Here is a 14,481-nt window from a genome sequence, read left to right as displayed (position 1 = left end):
CGACCACTCAATTCGCATTGTGTCCAGACTTTGGCGGAAAGTAGGGAAACGAACTATTATGATATGAACGGAGTGTCTTAACACTACGTGCCCTCTGCCTAGCTGCTTCATGAAGGATACAGCGTAAAGCTAAAAAAAGAACATATAGGTATAGCAAACCCTTAGAAAACTAGCTTTACTATTGAATTTCTAAAGCTCCAGTTAGCGTCGGTTGGCATACAACGAGGTGACCCATGCATGCATTACTGCAATAGCAGTTAGGTCAACTACAACTACACTTTGTTTATATATATTTATTGTACTTGTGTATTTACGAGTGAAATGTACTTACAGTTACTTTTATCATGATAAAAAACAGTCATTTAAATTATATTATAGAAAATTAAATATTTTATTGTTGGTTCAATTTCCACTCGGAAAAAAGAAATGTATAATATTTTCATTTCCTGTCTCTGGTAACGAGGCAAATCGCGGAGTTAAGTTCTGCCACTCTACGCGCTACGGATTTCGGCGGAAAATACGGAATGGCCTTTCCCTGACATTTAAAAAAAAGGCATTGTAAAAAAATATTTTTTTTATTTTATAAAACTAAAAGGTATTGGGTTTTCCTATTATATAAAACAAAACACCCTTCACCCAATGCATTTGACTCACAATCGATATCGTAATTAATGATGTAGAACGGTTCCACTCCAGCGTGGTACGGCACCGGGCGGACGCTGTGCTGGTGAAATTTAGATTTGGCCATACACACTACATATGTACCTACACTTCATTACACGAACTGCCGATAAATTGGGGTTGGTACTGCGTGTACGCTATTACATCCTGTGGGTTAAATTGCCTGTAGCAGATGTTCCCATTTTATTTGTAGTATTTTTCCCCACACATAATAAATTTGTTTTCAATATAATGTATGAGGCAAGCGTGTGATTGTAAGCTCGACAGGTCGTGGGGTTCGATTACTACTCGAGGACATGGAATATTTTATTACTACGCTCTGGTGTAGAGGCAGGCGTTAAGTGCCACCACACAACACACAATGACATCAGAATTCAACGGAAAGTGAGGAGTGGGGTGTCTCAACACTAGGTCTGTGAAGTTGAAATTATACATGAGATGTTTTAATGAAGAGGATGTTTAAACGTTAATATATACTTCATTTATAAAAGATGCATTACTGTATTAAAATGTAAAGCAGTAGCGAATTTTAAATGTTTTCAAGCAAAACATAAAGAAGAAGAAAGCCTCAAATCCTGTACTTAGTCTACAGAATACTGCACCTTTTCAAGTTCTGAAATGTCCATGCCGAGATTTTACGAGGCAAGGTAGCTCACTTCATATTTTAAATGTTTTACACAATTGCTGTCTACTTTAAAACTGGTCTGCCAGCGTTTCTTTTGTTATATTATTTGAGTTTTAATTCAAGTCTAGACGTTATATAAAACTACGTTTTATATAACAATTAAATATGGCGTTAAGCATTATTTTTTATTTAACACAGTAATTCACATTTAAATAATATAATGCAGGTTTTCTTTTTTTTCCTGATCTTTGGAATAATACTAGATTTTTGAGCTTTATGCTGTATCCCGAACATAGCAGGGAATTCAGAAGGGAACCTAGTGTTCAGTTACTCCGTTTCCATTAAGAACCCTTCTTTCCCCGGAGTTCTGGATTCCGGGCGATGCGTGTTGATTTGTTGAATATTTGATTTTCACGAGTGGGAATCGAATCTTGCTTTTCGACTAGATTATTTAAAAATACAGTATAAATGAATGTCCTTCATCTATACTAATATAATAAAGCGGAAGAGTTTGTTTGTTTGTTTGTTTGTTTGTTTGAACGCTAAGATCTCTGGATCTACTGGATCGATTTACTTTGTTTTTGTTTTGTATGAAAGCTGCATTCTTCAGAAGTGCTATAGGCTATATAATATTACATTACACATATATACTAATAAATTAAAATACTTTCTAATTTGACATGCAATTTATTCTGCCATGTTAATAACAACCGTCGTCGCTACGCGACTGCGTTCGTGACCGCGACATTTTGATATTCATCCTTATGAAAATAAATATAATAGTCACTTTTAGCATTTCATCTAGATTGAAATAATATTTCTATAGAAATTATATAATTATATTTCAAGCAGGCGTAGCCGCGTCTGGGTCCGCTAGTATTAATATAAAATGCAATTAGATTTGTATAATGCGGTAATCTTAAATTCCGTTGGGTCTAATGTATGCAACGTACATTTTCCGCGTTCCGTTTTCGGGCAAAACAAGCCCCGGCAAGGTTGAGCGCGCGCATGCAGTGAACAAAGGGGGATTTTATTACTCTTCGGCTCTGCTGAAGTACAGTACGGTCAACCAGTTGTGGCCGACTTAGTTAGCTGTAGATGGAGTATATATACTATATTTATTTAGTTGATCTCACTGTACTATTATGTTTATTGTTGAATCATAGAAATTATTCGTTTAGCAACGATTCTTAGGAAATCCATTTATAGTCTTAATCGATGCTAAGCTAAGCTCCTAATGCCTGATTAAATGCAAATTATTATTCACTTATCGATTCTTAAGTAAACATTTATCGATTCTAAAGTTAATTTTGTAAAATAAAATCTATTCTCTATCTTCCTATGTCAAACATTGCTTTAGATAACTTTTTTTTATATATATTATTATTTTAATAATTAATAAGAAGAATTTAATCCAAATAAAGGCCATTGGTGTGTTATTTTTAAACATTGATCTCATATATTAATCACAATAAGTCTGTGCCAATAAATTGATTTCAATTAGCTTTGGTAGTCTTTACAACAAGGCTATTTTAAGACGAACACTCACCTAACTCACTAGTAAAATTACCAAATTGTTTCTTATGGCTATTAAAAAAAAAATTAAATTCCTAGCTTTGTTTCGGCTTCACGCTGTATGTACCCTGCATGTAGCAAGGTGGGCAGAGAGCCTAGTGTCAAGACACTACGCACACAACTTTAGGCCATAATTAGGCTCAAAATTTACGCGTTATTATAATTTGGTACATATAACAACAATTTTTTTTATAACATCTACTTTAAATATAGTATTAAAATGAAAACTATAACACCATAGATTCGAGTAGATATATACGAAAATTATTTCACCTTGGCTTTACATGGAAACTAGTATTGAGCCTTGAAAATAAGATGAACAAAAACTCTATAGAATACAGCACCTGCCAGTTTTTTCCACTACAATACAAATATGTGTATCGTCGCGACAAGGAGAGTCGTGACTCTTTAATTCAGTAGTCAGTAATCACTTATTTGGTTTCTTTCTTACAACGGTTTACCATATAAGCATGGAGTTTCTTCCTCCTAGTTTCTTATATGATGTAAATAAACAATAGTTCTGTTGAAATTATTAAAATTCATAGTGCGAAGCCAATCGTTGTGCTAAAAGGAAATGTTACAAACAACTAATTAAGTGTTTACTAATTTTTAATATGTAGTGATTTTTTATATTACGCTAGTAGTAAAAACCCATTTACTTTGATTTTTAAAATATTGAAGAGTGTACGTGCATATGCAGTAATATGATTAAATATTTAAAATACTACTGTACCGTTAGCGGCTTCGCCCGCTTGTACTACACAATTATTTATTTTCTCATCTGAATTACTTTCGTGATCTAATAATATTATATTTTTATAAAGACGCGAAAACCAATAAAACTTAACCAGTAAACATTTTAATATGTAAAATATCCACAACAACGAATAAAGTAATTAAGAAAATGTCACATATTCATATATCATAATAAAATAATGACTCACACTTTCAGGGCTGGCCGCTATGGGAGCGATTCGAGTCGACGGAGCACGAAAGGCGACTTCTGCTCGTGGCCAGGTTACCTCACGTCAGAACCCTGAACGGCGGAGGGACTGTACCTCCGGAGGAACGGGACGCTGCTGAGAGAGCCTTCATCAGATATTATATGGAGAAACCCGAGTCGGATCGACCTGACAGGTGAGGATGAAATGTATGGACAATGGTTTTTGTTTCATGAAATATTGGAAACGGGTTTTGCTAAGTTTATTGGTGAAATAAATTGTTGGAATAAAATTTTTGAATGTAGATATGTAGGTAGCGATATGGGTGTTGCGTCTATTTTAAAATAATGAATTATTATTATTATACCTACCTATAATTTAAAGATTTTAAATTATTTTATACATAGGTAATTAATTTCGGCAACGTTGTTTAAAATGAGAAATTATACGAGTTAATAAATAAAATACATAGAACACAATTCGATGTGTTACCTAGCACATACAATTTCATCGCAAAATAATTTCAACATTTGTATTTATAAAATTTAACTGTAAGCCTATTCTTTTGATAAACTATAGTCAAGATAATTCGTTATATTATATGTATATGAAGAAATCTACGGCTGACCCTGTTAGGCTATTATGTTGCAAATAACTACTTGTTCGAGAAAAATAAGAAACGGCACATCTGCTTTAGGAAAGTAACACGAAGGTCGTATTTATAAGGAGCACTGTAGGTGGCGAGTGCGAAATTAAGTTAGCCTTAATTTCTAAATCGATTCAAATGATTTTCCATTGTTTATTCTGTATAAAATGTACCTATAGGTAATCTATTTTATACTAGGTACCCACATATAAGTAGTCATGTATATGTATCTGGTAAGCTTTTATGGATCAATTATTTAAAAAAATATTCCAGAAATTCAAAGCCGCATTTTATTTCCATTTTTGAAGTACTTCTCATTGTCTACGTTTTTTTTTTTTTAAATTACAAGATCATTTAGTACAGGGAACAATCGCCTTTCATTTAATTCAAAATGCCGACGACGGTTAGCTTTAACTTTTAAGGTTTAAACTTTTAAACCTAATGAGAGAAAACCACTAAATAATTTATTCATCTAAAAAAATCGACATGCCTATTATCTAAATATGAATGTTTTCGTACTTATTACACCAAACGTCAAGCAAAGTAAACAATAACAATAAATAATTTAATTTATTAACATTATTACATATTGTTCCTACAGATACTGGGAGCTGGTGGGTGTCCACGGCAAGCTCGATCCCCTGGTATCTGTGGACTTGCGCCCCGAGAAGCGCGTGCAGATCACCTTCACTTGCGGCGATAACAGCGAAGTGCGCACCGTCGATGTTTACAGGTATTTTATTTATATTTACACATTTATTAAAACACTCCGTTTTCTACTCTCTCTTTTTAATTAAGATATTGCGAGCTGAATGTCTGGATACAACACCGCACGATGTCTTGGCAGAGAGGAAATATGTAAATAATTGATATATAATCATAACGAATTCACAACCATGCATTAAGTAAAACTACAGTTTTACTTACCATAGCCCACTATACTATACTATATAACATTCTGTGAATAATAATAATCATTAGATACGAGTATGTGGCCGACTGTAATTAAGATTATTGAATAAAGTAAATTATTAAGGTCTGAAATGAACCACAAGTATAGACCTTGTGTTTGTTTTAAAACAATAGTCATTTATTAATTTTTTAATATATTAAATGGATTTATGTAATTACTTATAATACATTTTCTAGGAATTGGATAAAATAAATCAATCTAGTCATTATAGCCAAATCAAACCTCCCTGCATTATTAATAGATGCCATATTTGTCGATTTCTATTTTAAAACTAGGTAAATATTCAATTTCGTATTATATATTAATAATTTTAAATTGATACTATTTATATTAATGTTATAAAAATATATATTTTCGTAGTAAAGGAGTGGAACCAAAATGTGAAGTTATATTTTTGCTAAAATGTACCTAACTTTTAACAATTTTTTGTGTTGCTCCATATTCAATAGCGAAAAAAAATTAAAAGCCTCGATGTTTATTTCCATTTCCATACTTTCAAAAATGTGACAATAATTTTATTTATTTATTATTTGAATACATTTTATTTCTTATAGGACCGTGTCAGATTTGAAGTCCCGACTGGAGCGTCTCGCGGGATTCCCCGCTTCCAAGATGCGTCTCTTCTACGTCGACCAAGAATTGAGAGACACACAGGTGAATGTTAAATTCATCATTTTAATTAAAAATTCAAATATAAAAGAAATATCTCAAATAGACTGATTATTTATCGCATTATTGGCAAATAGAACCAAGTGTTAAAACACTCCGTTCGCGTGTTCGCAATGTGTGTTGAGTGACGAAACTCAACGTCGGAGTCTTCTTACCAGAGCGAGGAAATGAAAGAAAATAATTAATTCCTCTGAGTAGGAAACGAACCCAGAACTGTCGCGTCTATAGTTAGACGATGTCCTTGCTGCGTTACCGATGACCTTAAAGTAGGCCCCTCCTTGTATAGTTTTGGCCTATATTTTTTCTTAAATTTATATCGATATGGAAAGCAAACATTTAATAGATTTTATTATTGTAATATTTTTTAAGTTAAAAATAAACACGCACTATATTAACTTAAAACCGTACTAATGGAGTTCTTCCAGGGCCCCGAGGAGATGAAGTACCCCACGAAGCAGCTCTACTCGTACAACATACGCTCCGGAGACGAGATCATCATAGATTCTAAATTGAAACACACCGTTTCGGTCGGATCCACCGCGTAGATTGTTTACGTGTAATATAAATATACATTATCTGTGAAACTACCGTCATTTGTTTGGATTTTGTTTTTTTTTTTGTTATTTTTATATATTGTATAGGGTAGGTGTTATTTTTCATTTTCTACTTATGGAGAGATTAATTATCGTATTAACATTATGCAGTGATGGTTAAATAAACTTTTTAAAATTTTTTTTTCATATGTTATGACGTTTGCCTTTTATATTAGGATATAGATGTAACGAATTATATAGATGTAACGCATTATTACATAAAATAAAATGGACATGAGATGGACAATGAGATGGATTAAATTGAAATTTTAATATCAATTGTGCCAAAATATATGGAAATTGGCCAAAACTTGTTATTTAAAGTATTAAAAATGATTGGACATTTTTCTGGATTTTTCACTATTTGTGTTTTACACAAAGAAACAAACTCCAGACATTTGACGGTAGTTACAAATTTTGTCTGAAAATAAATTATAATGATATAAACCTTGTACCTACTAACCTAATAGTATTTTAGCCATTTTTTTTGTACGACAAATCGTACTGTTTTATATGTATTGTAACAAATAAATGGTTGTCGCAAACAATTTAGTTCTTTAAGTTATTTTCTAAGCTAAAAGCTTTATAAGATTGTTTTTGCAACTTCAATTTCAGTACGTATATTCAACACAATTTGAAAATGAAATGTTTTTTTTTTGCAATAAGCATCTGTGATAGTAAATTATAGATAAAATGACTAAAACCAAGATCAAATTTCGATAAACGTTTGTATCTCGATGTATCCAATGCGTGTTATTTATTGTGAACGAATCATCGGCCATTAAATACAATTAATGCTTATTAACGAAAGTGATACTAACTGCCATTTTGCAAAATTAGTCATAAATACAATAAGATTATTTTTGCCACGATTTAAGGTGGTCTTTTTATTTGATTTTTTTTTCATATTTCAGTGGGACGTGGACTATTAGCTGTTGTGTTTTATTAATATTATTTTTATTTTAATAATACGAGCGAGAAATCTGCCAAGCGATGTATGTAGTTTGATAGTTTACAAATAGCATTTCGATTTGGGCAGTTCGCTAAACGTTCAAAAGTTATTTTTTAATTTGACACAACTTTTAGATCTAATAGAAGCAAATTAAAAAATAAATCAATGGGATTATAAATATTGTTTTTCTTTGTATCCTTATCCTTTATGCTGACTAAAAGATTTATCTTCCTAGTTTCTCCTTCTACTCCCGCTGCCTCTCTGGTTCCATATTGAATCACTTTAAATTACCAATTATAAATAAATAAAGGCTATAAATACCTGCAATTCCAATAAAATTTTACGCTGTGTTATGGCTAGTCTTGTATGGTTGTTGTGTAAAAAAAAGTCCCAAAAAAGTCTGAGTTTCTTGCGCCGGTTCTTCTCAGGTCTGAGGCATTAACTTTAGTGAACTGGTGGTAGATTATTCGACGTTCATAAAATGAAGCATTACATTACATTCTTCATTTGATGAACTATTTATTTTGAATAAAATTATTTGACTTTAACTAGAACTAGGATATGAATCCAATTCATATACTCGCTCCCTAAATGGGAGTGGAACCCACAATGGTCACGTTTGCAGGCAACGTTATGTCACTGCACCACGACGGTGCCTGTTTTGTATTTTAACTTATTCAGGATTTTGAAATCTAATATGAATAGTTGCAAATAAAAATTGGAGATTAAAATTAACAATATTATATAAATTATTTATTTCTTTATTATTTAAACTATCTATAGATTTATTTCATTTCAATATTCTTCAGATATCCACAATTTCTTTCCATACACTGCCAGCATTGCCTTTTGTATTTCTTCTAGGATGTTATCTTGAACTTCATTCCACATTCCATTATTCAGTTCATGTATTCTCCGTCTCATAAAGTTGAGTAAAATATTTAACTTATCAATATTCTTATCAGCTACCATTTCACGCATGTATTGTGAGATTAGATCGACGTCACATTGCTTTGGTGTCTGACCACTGTCGAACCACGCGCGTAATAATTCTCGAACTTTATTCCATGGAAGAGCTAATAAACCATAATTTTTAACTACTTTCTCTGTTACGTTTGGCTTTGTTTCTTCTATTTTTTCTTTTTGTATAACTTCCTTTTTAATATAAACTTCTTTTGACGTGTGCTGCCCTTGCAGAAACTTGTTCATTAAGTTTTGAGTGGCAGCATGGGTTTTAGCTTTAGCTGGTCTGCCTCTCTTTTTTCCTGTAGGAGATTTAATGATACCTATAATTGGAGACTTTTTATCTTTTTTTCTGATTTTTTCTTTAATAGGCGTTGTATGAAGAGTTCTGGACTCAAATACAGGTTGAACATTAACAGGTCTCTGTGGTTTAACATTTTCTGATTGCACAGCATTTTTCGCTTTCAGAAATTTATTTATAGATCCAATACCGGGCTTTGTATTGATAGATTCTAATTTGGTTACTTGAATTCCAACGCCTCTCATTTCAACCGGATTTACATTTAATTTTTTACAAAGTGATATTGCTTCCCTTGTTATTATAATTACATCGCTAGTCGCAGTCGGTAAATTAGTTGATTTATTGACAACATCACAAAAACCATGTCCCATAAATTTTGCAGTTTCCACAGGTGCCTCTTTTGCTCTTATCATTAATTTTAATGTCACACATTTTCCTATTACTTTAAATTGAGACATTCTGGAAGCTACTTCAGCTGAGAGTTGCTTTAAAAAGTCTTCACATTGTATTTGGTTTTCAAAACGAATTCCATAATTAACTTCTGCTGAAACCGATTTTCTTATTGTGTGGTATGTTAATGGGTTAGGATCATGCCCACGACACTGGTTGTACAATTGTTCACCAGTTTTATTGCCCAATTGTTGTTGAAGATAAAATAATGATAAATTTTGAAGAGATCCACATGTTGTGTGTCCAAGTGATTCTAATTTCTGAGCAGTCTGCCTTCCAACCCCAGGAAGATCACTGAGTTTAATATTAAACATAAAATCCTCAATTAAATCAGATGTTAGAAAGAACTGTCCATCAGGCTTGGCTTTTTTGGTTGCTAACCTGGCTTGTAGGCGGTTACCACCAAAACCTGTTGAACAAGGACATCCAGTTTTATCTTTTATTTCATCTCTTAGAGCAGTAGCAAAATCATCAACACTTACATTTAGTTCTTGCAATAGCCCTGTGCAATCTACATACATTTCATCACAAGAAACAGCCTCTATATCTAATGTATACTGGGCAATAGTGTTGTATAATGTATATGCCACTTCTTTGTATCCTTCAAAGTCATATGGTATAGTTGCTAAATCTGGGCATAGTCTTAAAGCAGCACCCATAAACATACCATTACTAATACCATTAGCTCTAGCCTCATATGAACATGAAGCAATTTCACTCATAGATCCAAATTTATCATCTTCATCAGCAATGTTGTCTACTCTAGTTTCAATTTCAATGTCATTCTCAGTAATTCCAGTGGCTTTACAAATTTTTTTTACTTGTTTTTGTTTGTATAAGTTAAATTCTATCTCTCTATCAACACCAGATCTTTTTGCCCGACTTTGCCCACCCCTTGAATGTGTTACAGCGACAGGCTTGCCTCTAAGTTCAGGCCGTTTACGTAAACCTACTGAAACAAAAAAGCAATCCATGTCTATATGCATAATAGTTTTGCCATTACTGAAATTTATCTGAGACATACTCTTAATTGTATCCTTTGACCTTAATATTCTATTTTTTAAGTCAACTCGGACTGGGTATTTAAAATTGCCTGTTTCTCGCAGATCATTGACATGTTGCTTAAAGCAAGCTCCTAGTTGTGAAATATGATGTAATCTAGAATTATTATAAAATTCTGTTATAAAGTTAGGATCATTTGCTGTTTTCGGGATGTGATTATCACTTTTTGAGGCATTTGTGGAGGAAGAATCATTAGCATTCACAGACATCTCCTTTTTGTTGTTTTGATTGAAGATGTCTGCATCAGAGAATTCTAATATTGTGGTAATATTGTCAACCTCAGGACATTTATATTCCGACTTACATGCTACTTCATTTTTTATTTTTTTTTCAAATTTAAGTACTCCTTGAGATTTTGAGTGTCTATATAATAAATAATCTTTATAATCTAGCAATTGCTTAGACGCTATACAATCTGTAATCCATTCAGGCTTAACTACTTTTACTAATGACATATTTTTTACTTTAGTGTCGGGTAAATTTGAAGCTATTATAAAGTCTTCGCTTCTTTGGTAAGTATGGTAAACTCCACCATGTTTCGCCATCAAGTCTTTTAATTCCTCTGATGATGGGATAGTAAAGCCATTAACAAAAATATTAACTCCATTAAAGATATCTGACAATTTTCCTTCCTTTTGTGCTCCAGAAGAAAACTGTTCTTCGAGTTTTGCAATTTTCGCTTGCATGTATCCACCCCAAGCTTCAAAACCATTATCCGGAAATTGTTCATCTCGACGTCGCATTGTAATATATTCAAAATATTTAAATGTCTTATGGCCATAAAATATTTACTTATTTAGTATATTAAAGGTAAGTTAATAAATTTATTTTCGAAATTCGAATTTTGTTCGAAATCGCCTTTGACAAGTAAATCATAGACAACAGATAAGAGATCTGTCGTGATGTTTCTGTATATATTTTTTTGTATCCTACGGTATAATCGCTATAATATATTATAATATGTTGTACGTAGTTGCTAATAATTTTTCTTAAATATTTAGAATATTTTAAATTCTAATATAAAAAATAATTATAAAATATTGTATCCAAAAAGGACAAAGTACACAAAAGAACTTATGATTTATTAGAATTTACAAATTATTTTGGGAATTAAAAAAGAAAATAATATTTTTGTCCTCACAATTTATATACGACACGGTACGGTATCTTTTTTGTTTGAAATGAAATTGAGTGGTGTTGTATTTTAAATAATAGTCTGTGGTCTACGAGACATTTGTCACTTTGTCGATAGTAGTCAAATTTTAAAAAATAAATATTGCAACTGTCACATTTATAATTTAAAATAACTTTTTAATCTCAGAACGCCATAAATAAAGAATCACAACAACTTTTTAATAGTTGTAGCTTACTAGTACGTTTAAGTATATATTTGGATAAGGTCATAATTATGTCCGTTCTGGAAGACGACGCACGTCCCTCTGTTGAAGAAGATTTTACTATAGTGCCATGGATCGGTTTAACAAGTCATAAAAACAGCTTAACTGTTGTGGTACTTTCAGAAAACGGTGATTTTATTGACAAGCTTTCAGAAGCTCTAGTGGATGTTCACACTAAAAGAAATGTTAGATGGAAATTAGTAGTCTTACGGTCGCACAGCTTAGAAAATATTGCGAAACTATCAGATCTAACAGGAAAACAGGCTATAGACTTCGTAGTAATTGCTATGGATACTACCAATATGTTTTGTTTAAAATGGGCAAGTAAAGTATTAGAAGAAGTGCATCCTGACCTCAGAGTTCGTCGTGTAATAATAGTGAACGCAAGTGGTTTACCCGTAAACGCAATGGCTGTTAATGCAAGTGATTTATTAACATTTTGTTCAGAAAATAGAATAGACATGTTAAATTCAAATGTATCTAAAAGGGAAGATGCTCAATTTGTGTCTAATAGAATACTTAAATATATTGAAGTATCTGTAGGTTTAAAAACAGGTATTCCAAATATAAATATTTGATCAAGAATTTGCATTAATATGTTAGAAATAATATTTAAGTGTTTTTTAAGTTGTAAATAAAAATTATTAACTAAAAATAAATACTTCAATTACACATTTCCAAATCATTTATTTATACTTCAATTGTACTACAAAATAATAGGAAGTTTTCTACAGTTACAATTATATTTTACATAAATAAGTAAATCATTACATTATCATATACCAGTCCTCACGTAGAAGTAGAAATCTCACAATGTCCATAGGTCACTTTGATATATCAGATAGAAAATAATCTTAAATTCTAGATGAAATACTGTTTATTTATTATACTTTGTGTAAAACTATAAATAACATAGAGTAAGCATAAAATTTAAGAAATATGTAAAAAAAAATCAACATTCAAAATGTCCCAAGTTAAAAAAAAATCTTATAACATCACTTAAAATTAAATGTTACACTTTTATCTGTTATTGTGGTATTTACCCATCTAAAATATAATTATAATAAATTGCTGATTCTAACATTAGCGTCACAATGGTGACCATTAAAATAAACGTATACAAAAATTTTAAGATTAGGCAATATCACAACTAAAACACCTGAAATCCAGGCCAATAAATAAAGTAAAAAAATTTTTTAGAAAACATAAAAAAATTTACTCTACTCTGTGGTTCAAGTTCTGGTACTTAAAATTTCCATATTTTCTAAAAAAAATATTTTTCTTTAAAAATGTTAAAAACAATAAATAAAGTACTTGTTTTCATCATTAATGAATATTAGTGAAGTATGTGAATTTTACATATATTATTTATTTCACAAACAAATTGAAAATGATCCTAGTATATTGAATTTTTCTTTACATTTGTGTTAAAATAGGTTATTATAAATGTATGTGTTAACCATTGTTTCAGAAAGAATGCAGAAATAATTGATAAAAATATAATAATTATTTTTTTAATTAAATATTTCATATAAAATGTCCGAGAACAGATTGATTTAGTAGATATATCAAAAAATTAGGATCGATATATTAAATATGTTAAAAAGCATATAGTAGATATTGTGCGAAATAAAGATACCTATATAATAGATTCTAAATTATATAAATATTAATAAGGAATATTATAGTGCAATAACATTATAAATTTGGAATGCTTGCTTAACATATTATTGCAAGGATATTGTTAATAAATTAATATTCCTTCATCCAGGAGTTTTATGTTAAGAAAAAAAATATTGTAGTTATGATGATAAGTTCTAATAATAAGTAGATTGTGACAGTAAATAATATACAAATAAAGAGAGCTAAATTGTATAAAAACACAACTTGGGAGTTGTATAATGGTTATTGGAAAATGTCATTCATATCGACAGGAATATTGCACAGAAACTAACAATTTGTAATGGAAAAGATTGTTAATATATTAAGATACTGAAAGCAAGTATGGGATGCACTAAAACATTATTTTTTTAATAATATTTAAAGCATTTGAAAGTTTAAATTTGTATAATTAAATAAACATTTAACACAAAAATATTGTTCATTTAAAGGTGGAAAATAATGAATTTAACAATTTTGTTACATATTTATATATAATTATAGTATTTATATATATATATATATAATAAGCTTTCACATATAGCCAATGCCTGATTGCGGCTCGTGTACCGTTGTGATACAATTCAGTTCCACACATCATGTTTTGAGATGGTCACCACACAGTTACTACCTACTGATATAATATTATATAGCTTAATACTAATTTCCTGTACTGAGAGATATAGTTAAAATTGTCAAGCCGACACTAAAGCCTCTCAACGACATAATTTCTATGGATAGTTTATATTCCATTTGAATGCCAGTGAGGTGCTAAGTGTGTAAACAACACACAACCCACATTCCAATGCTGTCTGTACATATCTATTTAGAATTTAAAAGCAAATTAAACAAACAAGATATCCTTACACGATAATGTATTTACATCTATTGTTTTGAAATAATTTTTAATGGGTTTGTATGTCATCCACACATATATGGTTTCAATTGCCTAATGCTCATCTAAATTAGTTATACCGCCTTAGTAGCTCTAAAA

The 14,481-nt window shown here is 30.9% G+C and overlaps 2 protein-coding genes and 1 pseudogene across 6 annotated transcripts in view; 2 read left to right on the top strand and 1 right to left on the bottom strand.

Annotated features, from left to right (window-relative positions):
• Window positions 1-7,833, top strand: part of LOC146530773 (tubulin-specific chaperone cofactor E-like protein) — a 28,708-nt gene extending 20,875 nt beyond the window's left edge. For 2 of the 4 annotated variants that reach the window (XM_085199265.1, XM_085199266.1), the window contains exons 5-8: window positions 3,834-4,018; window positions 5,070-5,201; window positions 5,996-6,095; window positions 6,536-7,833. In XM_085199265.1, the coding sequence (XP_085055391.1) occupies window positions 3,834-4,018; window positions 5,070-5,201; window positions 5,996-6,095; window positions 6,536-6,655 (537 nt within the window). In that variant the 3' untranslated portion in view covers window positions 6,656-7,833. Of the gene's footprint in view, window positions 1-3,833; window positions 4,019-5,069; window positions 5,202-5,995; window positions 6,096-6,526 lie in introns of all 4 variants that reach the window. The other 2 variants (XM_085199263.1, XM_085199264.1) reach the window with 1 other exon arrangement.
• Window positions 7,834-8,380: 547 nt separating this feature from the next.
• On the bottom strand, window positions 8,381-11,310 carry LOC146530772 (DNA repair protein Rev1 pseudogene; annotated as a pseudogene). Its single transcript, XR_014878851.1, has one exon. The product of XR_014878851.1 is annotated as a DNA repair protein Rev1 pseudogene (transcript).
• A 385-nt stretch (window positions 11,311-11,695) lies between these two features.
• On the top strand, window positions 11,696-12,487 carry LOC146530771 (uncharacterized). The gene has a single exon (XM_085199262.1). The coding sequence runs from the start codon at window positions 11,840-11,842 to the stop codon at window positions 12,404-12,406; it is 567 nt and encodes a 188-aa protein (XP_085055388.1). The 5' UTR covers window positions 11,696-11,839; the 3' UTR covers window positions 12,407-12,487.
• Window positions 12,488-14,481: the final 1,994 nt, after the last annotated feature.

The sequence above is a fragment of the Heliconius melpomene genome, chromosome 16 (genome assembly GCF_056956725.1).
Source record: "Heliconius melpomene rosina isolate 202511_hmr_F chromosome 16, ASM5695672v1, whole genome shotgun sequence".
Taxonomy (NCBI): Eukaryota; Metazoa; Arthropoda; class Insecta; order Lepidoptera; family Nymphalidae; genus Heliconius; species Heliconius melpomene.
Note: the sequence above shows the minus strand (reverse complement) of the source record. Positions and strands in the feature narration are given on the sequence as shown.

Bases quoted from the DNA above. Each gene is read 5' to 3' on its own strand.
- LOC146530771 (XM_085199262.1), top strand. From the start codon at position 11,840: ATGTCCGTTCTGGAAGACGACGCACGTCCCTCTGTTGAAGAAGATTTT.